Below are 10,881 nucleotides of genomic sequence, written 5' to 3'. Positions count from 1 at the left end.
TAAATCGGCAAGGCTATATCTCAGATACGGTTCAAGATTTCAACATTCAAAGTTGAATAAGACCAAGATCGTGAAAATCGCTGCACAATTGATGAAGATATGACTGTTCAAAGCGATGCACCCCGTTTTGGGCTGATTTTGAGTTGCATACCTTGTTATATATATATATTTGATAGTGAAATATTTTTTTTCCGAAAAGTTATTTTTTTTCGTTAAAAAATGATTATTTATCATTCAAAATGATGTTTTCACTAATTAATATCATAGCCACACGCGGGTGCTGGAGGTTTCGGTAAATGACAAGTTTGGTAAATTGATTTATATAGTAAATGCCGTGGATGGTTCGGTAAATTGGTTTTTATAGAGGTGGTATACATACAACGAGGTGTTAATGACACCTATTATTGGCTTACAATAACATTAGGGGCATTTATTTGCAAACTGTGGATAAATTTTGAGTTGAGTAATTAATGCTATGCCTACGGTAAAGAATAAAGGGAAATGAATGAGCTACCTCTGAAAAACGAATTCTGTTAGGATATTGTAGGTAAATTTACGATTTAAATAACGCAATACTGTTTTTTTTATAATTGGTGCTTTTATTTAAATAACATAATAGTAATAATAAATAATGATTTATGGCGGAATCAATGTAAGTTCTTCAATTAAGTTTAATGCTATTTAAAAAAGTTTCTTGTAAAAAATGATTTAATAAAAATGATTTCAGTTTAAAGGTCAACAGAAGAAATCTGCTTAACTGTTCATATTTTATAAAGTAATACCATATTATAACAACAAAGTAAAAAAATAAAATTAAAAAAAAAGTTAGAGCTAAAAAAACGATGATTTTGATGATCGGGAATTTCCGTAACGCGTTCGGCAATTTCCGCCGCTATTTTACCCCGATGACGTATGTGTGCACCACTGCGCATGACGAATATTCCCATGTTATGTACAGTATGCACTGAAGCATGCAAATTTCCCTCAAAACTTCAAGGATTACAAGACTGTGTTGATCATTCACTTGCATATACTTAATTTATAATCTCTTTTGTGTTGATTACGAGTCGAACTTCTACATGACATTGAGGATTCACTGATTTATAAGATGGTTCATTGTGCAGCGTTTGGCTGCAATGCTCGTTCTGAAAAGCAAACGGAGAAGAAAGGATTCTTCGGCTTCTCAAAGGACGAAGGTATTAAGCGGAAATGGATTCTAGCCGTGAATTCACGAAGGATTATCGACGGAAAGGTGGTGGACTTTACGCCAAGCAAATATGCAAAACTCTGCATAAAACATTTTGAGGATAAGTGCTTTGTCCCCCCCCCCCCCCCCCACCCGAGTGTGATGGCGAGTGCGGGCTTTGGGATGAGACTGTCGCTGCATCCTGATGCAGTGCCAACTTTGTTCCCTGACACGGACAACTTCAAGGCATTACAGCCGAAAGCCCTAAGGCCAGACGAGTTAGGAGCCCCCAAACGGAAACGTGACAACTATGGTGCTTTTGCCAAGAGAAATCGCAAAACGGTAAGAACTTAATTAATAAGGTCAATGATCAGATATGCATCTTAATACCACAAGTTCTATGTTATTTCAAAAAGCTCAAACACTGACAATGTAAAAAATACTTTTGAATTAAAAATCATTGTATGTAGTTAGAATAGTTGGCAGCTAGTAACCAAACTGACTTTGGCAGTACGGCAAGATCTAATTATTTATTGTAAGTGTTTTGACAGGCATCAGTTTGAAATCGACACATTTCGATCTTAATACAAATGTGTATCTATCTAAATATACTGCTAGTCGACACAATTAGCATTTCAAGCAGTGGACACTGTTGAGTCCATTTCCTGGGAAGAACCAGTACTTGGTGTCTATGGAGGAGATAATGAGAAAGCTCCCTGAGTAGGGAGCGAACCCAGGAACTCCCGATCGCTAGACGGACACCGCATCCACTACACCACCGTGACCTCTTACTGTTTTCTACCACGGTTAATTTAGCTCAAGTTCTAATGTAAAGCAGTTGCTGACAAGCCATATTTTCTACCTATTTACCAAAAATTCAATTAATAATGTGTTGCTTATCTTTTTATTGTTTAAAATGTGAAAACGCAAGGACTTTTTAGTAAATACATTCAGACTTCCAATAATGTATTAATGCTGGTTTAGACTAGACATGGCGCGGCAGAGGCCGACGCGTATCCCCACACCGAATGTTTGACCTAGGTGTGCCCCAGGGTTGGTAATGGGGCCATGCATAGCTGAGATTGACCGTATTGTCATAAGAGAAGTTCATCATCAATTAGAAGTGAATTGGTGTAGAAATGAAGAAGTTATAGTAAAAGGCAATTTTGGGTGGGTGTGACATATGTGGGCAGGGCGCCCCAGGGTTGGTAATTGTGCCATGCATAGTTGAGATTGACCGTATTGTCATAAGAGAAGTTCAGTATCAATTTGAAGTGAATCGGTGTAGAAATGAAGAAATTATAGTAAAAGGCAATTTTGGGCGGGTGTGGTCTATGTGGGCGGGGCCCCAGGGTTGGTAATGGGGCCATGCATAGTTGAGATTGACCGTATTGTCATAAGAGAGGTTCAGTATCAATTTGAAGTGAATCGGTGTAGAAATGAAGAAATTATAGTAAAAGGCAATTTTGGGTGGGTGTGGTCTATGTGGGCGGGGCGCCCCAGGGTTGGTAATGGGGCCATGCATAGTTGAGATTGACTGTATTGTCATAAGAGAAGTTCAATATCAATTTGAAGTGAATCGGTGTAGAAATGAAGAAATTATAGTAAAGGCAATTTTGGGTGGGTGTGGTCTATGTGGGCGGGGCCCCAGGGTTGGTTATGGGGCCATGCATAGTTGAGATTGACCCTAATGTCATAAGAGAAGTTCAGTATCAATTTGAAGTGAATCCGTGTAGAAATGAAAAAATTATAGTAAATGGAATTTTTTGGTGGGTGTGGCCTATGTGGGCGGGCGCCCCAGGGTTGGGATTGGGGCCATGCATAGTTGAGATTGACCCTAATGTCATAACAAAAGTTCAGTATCAATTTGAAGTGAATCCGTGTAGAAATGAAAAAATTATAGTAAATGGAAATTTTTGGTGGGTGTGGCCTACGTGGGCGGGGCGCCCCAGGGTTGGGAATGGGGCCATGCATGGTTGAGATTGACCGTATTGTCATAAGAGAGGTCCAGTATCAATTTGAAGTGAATCGGTGTAGAAATAAAGAAGTAAATGTAAAATAACCTAAAAAAATGAGTGATAATTTCTGACGCGGCCCCACCCCAACCGCTATAACTTTTGACCCAGGGGTCAGATCAAAATTCCAAATAGTGCAGGGTCGCACATATGCTCATAGCTACCATGTGTGTAAGTTTCAAGGTTCTAGCAGGGCTCGAAATTAACACTCGCACACTCGCAAAATGCGAGTGAAAAATACGGATTGCGAGTTAAGTTTTAAGCCACTAGTAATTTTTTGCGAGTAAAGAAATAGTGAAAAAAAAAGAAGTTATATTGCTAAATATGCTCGACGTTCTGAACGCTAAACCGTAGGTCATAGAACGTCCATATACCCGTATGCGGAAGCCCGCACATTGTTTGTAGACTGGTATACTTATAGTACAGATACGCGGATGGTATTGGTACAGCGAACGTTAAACAGTCTACTAATTCAAACGTGTTCATTGAACTTGAACAGACATATGGTGTCGAAGCGAAAAATAACTAGTTTCTTTTTGCCCACAGGCGTAAATAACAATACGAAAGATAAAGCAAAGTTAACCGTTGAGTAAAAAACCAAAAACCTTAAATTATGTTTCCAGCAAAATTTTCGAGAATGTTTTTGATTTTGCGAGTTGGTATTAAAGCTGCTCGCAATGTTTTGCAAGTAGAAAAAAAGTTAAATTCGAGCCCTGCTAGATGCTTTTAGTGTAGGAGGAGATAGTGGCCAGGACGGACGGACAGACAGACGGACGGACGGCGGAGATAACCACAATATCCCCACCTTTTTTTCAAAAAGCGTGGGGATAAAAAAGAGATGATAAGTTAGAAATAGTGTGCCATTTAACTGTTAAAAGAATAAAAAAGAAATTTGAATTAGTAGCCGACAGGTGTTTTATTACTTATATACCATTTATTCTTCATGTAGTGTGAATCATAAAATGCATCTTGATTTATTTGTGTTTTCATAAATTGAACAGCAACTGATTCTAGTACTTAGTAGCTGATGGCTATTTAGGCTACTGGTAGTGCCATGATAATTTAAATAACAGTTCAATTTCAGTCTTCAGGGTAATATATTTAGCCAAAATCATTGTTCTATATTAGAAACAGGAGAAAAATCCAATAGCCTGACTATATAAATTATTAATTTCTAGAAGCCCAAATAAAATCTTACCAGACCTGGGATGTCTGGCTTATAATTTAAGACTGAATAAATGTTATATTTTCAAATTAATATTGTTACATGCATTAATTGCATTGGAAACAGTTTTCAGTGTAATAAACTCATTTTGCTCCTTATGGGCTTTAGCCATTTTGAGATTTCATTATAGCATTCAATGTACTAAAGATGTGTTGTTTGATTAATTTCTGAAGTGGAAAAAAGAAAAACATGTAGTTTTACTATTATGAATACAAAGTTTACTTTATTTTACAATTTTGTGTTACAAATCTTGTAGAAAATAAATGACAGCATTATAATATGTGTAAAATTAAATAGGCTTTTTTCGGGTTATCATTTTTATATTTTATTTATAAAGTTGCTTCAATTAGGTGGTTTCTGTTCAAAATAAGTTGGTCACTAAACTAGCTGAATTTTTGCAAATCACCATGCCAACAAGGCACCAAGTTGGCAGAATGTGGTGTATTACCACCCTACAGCTGCCATATATCAAGCTGGTGTCATAAAATAGATGGTCCTCTTTGTTTCTGTAAACTCAAGTATTGTTATCAGTGATCTACTGTATAAATTGTATTTGGCACAGACAGTAATAAAACAAGCAGATTATCAGACTGCAGTAATCATAACAACTGAATATACAACATACTGCACTAGTAGATAGAACAGTATTTATAAATAGAATAGGAAATAAATTGCAAAAAATATAAATAACATTTTAATTTTGAACAACAGCAAAAAATATAAATAACATTTTAATTAAGAACAACAATCTACACTTTTATTCTTGTCTCTTGTCTTTATGCTTTCTTTTAATTTAAACACTGTATTATTTTAATTGGGATATTTTTTTTATATATTGTATTTATTTAGTTTGACAAATTATATTTAAAACAGATACTTGCATAAATACTGGCATCATTTAAATAGATTTCTTCAAAACTTGATTTTTTTATTAATTAAAAAACAAATCCTCATGAAATGAGCTATAATGCTGCGCATGGACACAGTTTTAAAATACAGTTAAAATGAAAAAAAACAACAACCATTTTTAATGAAATAGTCATGGAAAATTGCTTACCGGTATAAAGCTTTAATTAAAGATACTAATACTATATTGCAAAAATAAATGTAGATCATGAAATGAATAGTTTTGTTTGAGAAAATCACCAAAATGGTGTCCATTCCCTGTTTGATGTCTTATTCTCAATTCACATAATACAGTGTTTTTAGAACACATCATGACTTGCAGTTGACCCCTATTGATTTTGAGGTCACTAGGTCAAAGGTCAAGGTCACGGTGACCCCAAATAGTAAAATGGTTTCCGGATGATAACTCAAGAACGCATATGCCTAGGATCATGAAACTTAATGGGTAGATTGATAACGACTCGCAGATGACCCCTATTGATTTTGAGGTCACTAGGTCAAAGGTCAAGGTTATGGTGACCCGAAATAGTAAAATGGTTTTCGGATGATAACTCAAGGACGCATATGCCTAGGATCATGAAACGTCATAGGTAGATTGATCATGACTCGCAGATGACCCCTATTGATTTTGAGGTCACAAGGTCAAAGGTCAAGGTCACGGTGACCCGAAATAGTTAAATGATTTTCGGATGATAACTCAAGAACGCTTTTGCCTAGGATCATGACACTTTATAGGTACATTGATCGTGACTCGCAGATGACCCCTATTGATTTTCAGGTCACTAGGTCAAAGGTCAAGGTCACAGTGACAAAAAACGTATTCACACAATGGCTGCCACTACAACGGACAGCCCATATGGGGGGCATGCATGTTTTACAAACAACCCTTGTTTCATTTACATTTATCGGATTATATATTTAACATCCGATTAATGTAAATGAAATGATTATGAAATTTTGTTCAATGACATGTGTTGCCATGAAAGTTGGACTTTTACTTGTCTTTAGGCTCGAAGGCGCACAAGGAATTACTGTTGGTCATCGGAAGCAAGCGTCTTCTCTCTGACATTCGCATGCTGTCACCAGCTAAACAGACCTCGATGCTGGAGGCTCAACACAAGGTGGTCTGCCAATTTGCGCCAAAATTTGTCTGCTTTTCATACGCAGCAATGAAACAGAGGTATGAATTGTGATCGATTAATATAATATCTACAGAAGAGCTAGCGCAGGCATGTTGTTTTTGTCTTTCATAGTCCAGTGGTAATAATTTATAAAACTACAACTTTAAGGCAAAAATTAGTTTATTTCCTACACGATTGGTAAATATTTGTGCAAGTTTAATGAGAACAACATTTGATTATGATGCGGTTTGGGTTTTTTTACATTCGGCATTGGTTGCCGAAATTCTAACAACCAAAAATATGATCTTTAATTCGAGTAAAATTAATATCCTAGTTGACTAATAAACATTGTCATTTGCAGTTCATAAACCATCAAGTGCCCATGAGCATATGTCCATAATAAATATGCATTAGTTGTGAAAATGATTTTAGTTCCTTTTTATGCCCGTGAAGGTGGGCATATAGTGATCGCACTGTCTGTCTGAAATTCCGTCACACTTTGCGTTTAGGTTTCGAAAAATGTGGAAAAACACTTTGCGTTTAGGTTTAGACAAATTTGGAAAAAGGGGGCATATGTCATCCTATGGTGACAAGCCTTGTTGTTATATGAAATAGTAATTGTTGATATAATTTGTGATTAAAGGCTATTTTTTGTAATCCAGATTGCATCTGGCAGCCCTGCATTCCGTTTCTAATGCGCACAGGAAACATGCAGAGAAGATGAACGGCGAAAAGCGCTACAGGATTTCGTATCCAAAGTACAAGGCGGGACACCATGTCGTGAAACCTGTCAAAGAGGCCTGCAATTATGGTAATGGTCCTTCTAAGCTAAATAGAAAATTGGCATTCTAGTATATAATATACAAAAACCTAACAGTGAAACTGACTAAGTTGACTGTTGTTGTTTTTTATGCATAATATGTGTATTTTTATTTATTTGTTCAATGTGCATAGTTTAACCAAGTAGTAAAAAATAAATTGTTGATGCTTTTTTCAGATTATGTCACAGAGCTCATGGTTGAATTGCTGCAATTAAAACAACAGTTCAAGAGCACCCGGATTGCTAAGCAGGCATCTTCTTCCATTCTGTTCTCTCCACCACCATTAGCATCATCTGCGAAGAAAATTTTAAAGAATGAAGCAGTGCAGTTGCACCGCTCTAGGTTTAATTAATTACAGTAATTGGAAACAACTTGGCATGCCATTTGTCATGTATTGCTCCAGCTGGGTTTAGTGTACGTGCGTAAGGTGTCATCCCAGATTAGCCTGTGCCATAAATGTTTGTAATTAATTAAAAAAATCCTCGCGCTGGAAAGATGGGACAAAGCGTGCGCAAAATATCTCGTCCCATATTAGCCTGTGTCCCTGATAAGACTGTGCAGACTCGACGTGAAAACATGATATGCCCCAAGTTTTATATGACAATGTCTACGAATGTGCCCTTTTGACAAATTAGAACCTAGCTGAAGCACTGATCACGTATTGTTTCAAATTAACATAGCAACTACAATTATTTTTTTGAAAAATGTGAATGTATTATTTTGACAAATATGCTGTAATAATAGTTTTCCCATTGTGTGCTATACTGTTAGTATAAAAATGTTAATGTCAACACCTTTATTTTTAAATGTTGGGACCATGTAGTGTTTTTTGTGTGATAGTATTGGTCTGTAAAAGATGTTTTAGAAGTCATTTTGTTAAAGGTACTTAATATGACTCCATGACAAGTTGTATTGCAACATTGTGCTAGTAAAGCTCATTTACTTATTCCGTCCAGTTTTCTAAAACTTGTCGTCAGGTTACAAGTTGTTCTGTTGTTGTGTCTGTGGTAATTTATATTTTTAGATGTTGCAATAAACTTGTATGCTACATATATATTGTTGTGTTGGAATGTTTTCTCCATTTCAAAAACATCGAGAGTAAAAGTTTGACATGCTATTTCTCATTTATAATATTAAGTCACCTCGCTCGTGGAGAGTTTAGAAAAATTCAATTGCGTCATATTTATATAAAATCAAGACTTATTATTAAAAAATATTTATTAAAAAACAACAGAAATGAGATCATTCAAACTTTGAAGTGAATGTCGACATAAATGAGATCAATTTACCATAAATAAAAAATCGTGTGCAGGGAACACATCGGGTTTCAACAAAATGGCCATGTCAGGATACTAGCAAAATAAATAAAACATCTATTCTCGGTCATTTAGTATTAAATGACACGACCATTTACGTAAGAATTATTCATTTCAAATCAACATTATTTATTTCAACTAGTACGTTGTTGAAGTGTTGAACTTGAACGGTTAGTAAATTTGGACTGGCATTCGTACGTCGATCAGTTTCAGGGAATAATTATATCTTTTCAATGTGTCAATTATATTTGCCTGATTAAATTATAATTAAATACTTAAACAGTCAAGATGCGATGTCCTGTGGATGTGTACTATGAAAAATAAAAACACGTTATATGACGAACTTTTAAAAGACAAAAGCTGATACCGTTTCCTTTGTTATGAACTCGTTGCAAGTGGTTAACTCATACGTCACTTCCGGTTGAAACAAAAATGTCGACTCGATCACGAAGTGCGAAAAATCGGCATAGTTATCGGCTGTATACTCGCTGAATACGATGGTTTTAATCGAATTATGATATGGAAATGCATTTAAACGTTATAATCTCGCATAGTATTGGTGTATTTCAGGATTTTTTAATCGGGTCCGTTGATCTTTAAATATAAAGCGCAATCGTATTTTAGACCACCGATAAATACTCAATTTCTCAATATATAAACATGGGGTAGTTTGCCAACATAATAAATATGAAACCAAAGCTCTTGCCACGTGGAGGCCACCTCTTGTAAGAGCCAAATGTTGAATTTTATATTACATGTTTTATTATTTCTTTCTGGTTGAGAAAAACACAAGAAAAAAACAATATATCAAATCTAATACGTGTACGTAATTAATAAAAAGTAATATAATGATACGCGTTATGTTTTATAATTATGTTAAGTGTGTGCCCCATTGAACGTTGAGTTAAGCGAAGAGATACACATAATTGAAAACCGATAATAATGACATCTAACACAACGCCAGCAGAATGAATACACTGTGTAATAGCAAGCTGCTGTGATGATCACTATCTTATCAAATTAATACACAGCCACCTGGCTACTGTACTGGAACAATGGGTTTTACGGCCAAAATAACATTCTATCAGTTTAAGCCTGAACAAATCCGTTGAATAAAAAAATAATAACTGATTGACCCTATAATTCGTTTTTTATTTACCATATATTATAAATAAGCAACAAGTAAAACATGGATACAATATATATATATATATATATATATATATATATATATATATATATATATATATATATATATATATATATATATATATATATATGACATATTTGCATATTTGCATATTTCATGTCATTTAAAAAAATGAGGGAGTAGTCACATATTAATAAGATCCATTTATGACACAGTACAATATTAATACGACACATTATTATCATTCAGATTTTCCGCATGCTGATTTAATTTCATTTCATTTCTTATAAAAATGAGATACATTATGACACAGTACAATAAAATGTGATATATATATATATATATATAGGACACAGTACAATTTAATGGGACTAAACATGATTAAAGATGGAAAACGTTTGTTTATTTCACAGTTTGAAAATTTCTCATTATATAAACATGAGGTAGTTTGCCAACATAATGAATATGTTGCCCAGCTCTTGCCACGTGGAGGCCAACTCTTGTAAGAACCACATTATTATTTTATTATCTGATACGCTTTAATTAAGGTTTTTATCAACTAATTGTTTAAAAACATAAATAAAATACAAAACGATCATGACCTAAAGATAAACTTTTAATATATAATTTACCTCCCTTGATTAGAATATTAACAGGTTGCAAGCCTGGATAATTAATATTAACACTTTGCAAACATCTCTAAATTGAAAAAATCAACTCCGTACATTTCAACAGATAATTTAATTAGTGCCAAACAACTCAATTAATGTACTCGCTTATCGACAAAAGGTGCGATAATCCCTATTTATACCAATTTACCGAAACCTCCACGGCATTTACTATATAAATCAATTTACCGAACTTGTCATTTACCGAAACCTCCATAACCCGCCACACGCTACCCACCTGTGCGCGCGAGAGATAAGTTCCTCAGTTTTTTCAAAGTTATGTCCTAAAGATTAGTTTTTGGGACAAGAAACATGGTCGAGTTGATAAATGGTGTATCCCTTTATATTGGGCAGAAGAAAAATCACGGTTAGATGGTAGATTTGTGTTCCAAATATAGAAAGTTCGGTCGAAAAACAGCATACACAGGGTGAACAGTAAACATTTCAACACAATAAAACAACTTAGAAATATT

The 10,881-nt window shown here is 34.8% G+C and overlaps 3 protein-coding genes across 5 annotated transcripts in view; all 3 read left to right on the top strand.

The window, feature by feature from the left end:
- LOC127847629 (transcription intermediary factor 1-alpha-like) overlaps positions 1-10,881 on the top strand; it is a 194,382-nt gene that overhangs the window by 47,720 nt on the left and 135,781 nt on the right. The window lies entirely within an intron of this gene.
- Positions 1-10,881, top strand: part of LOC127847627 (uncharacterized) — a 113,845-nt gene that overhangs the window by 47,714 nt on the left and 55,250 nt on the right. The gene's annotated exons all lie outside the window — the stretch shown is intronic.
- LOC127847632 (uncharacterized) lies at positions 738-8,326 on the top strand. 2 transcript variants are annotated; one of them, XM_052379669.1, is made up of 4 exons: positions 738-1,528; positions 6,341-6,512; positions 7,116-7,264; positions 7,451-8,326. In XM_052379669.1, exons 2-4 carry the CDS (start codon positions 6,406-6,408, stop codon positions 7,624-7,626), a joined length of 432 nt encoding a protein of 143 aa, XP_052235629.1. In that variant the 5' UTR covers positions 738-1,528; positions 6,341-6,405; the 3' UTR covers positions 7,627-8,326. The 2 variants fall into 2 exon arrangements, with proteins under 2 accessions (XP_052235629.1, XP_052235630.1); XM_052379670.1 differs by lacking the exon at positions 738-1,528 and having other exon boundaries at positions 5,329-6,512.

The sequence above is a fragment of the Dreissena polymorpha genome, chromosome 10 (assembly GCF_020536995.1).
Source record: "Dreissena polymorpha isolate Duluth1 chromosome 10, UMN_Dpol_1.0, whole genome shotgun sequence".
Taxonomy (NCBI): domain Eukaryota; kingdom Metazoa; phylum Mollusca; class Bivalvia; order Myida; family Dreissenidae; genus Dreissena; species Dreissena polymorpha.
This window is presented reverse-complemented; position numbering and strand designations above follow the sequence as displayed.

Bases quoted from the DNA above. Each gene is read 5' to 3' on its own strand.
- LOC127847632 (XM_052379669.1), top strand. From the start codon at position 6,406: ATGCTGTCACCAGCTAAACAGACCTCGATGCTGGAGGCTCAACACAAG. The intron at 6,513-7,115 runs GTATGAATTGTG...TTTGTAATCCAG, and splicing joins TACGCAGCAATGAAACAGAG to ATTGCATCTGGCAGCCCTGC. The intron at 7,265-7,450 runs GTAATGGTCCTT...TGCTTTTTTCAG, and splicing joins CAAAGAGGCCTGCAATTATG to ATTATGTCACAGAGCTCATG.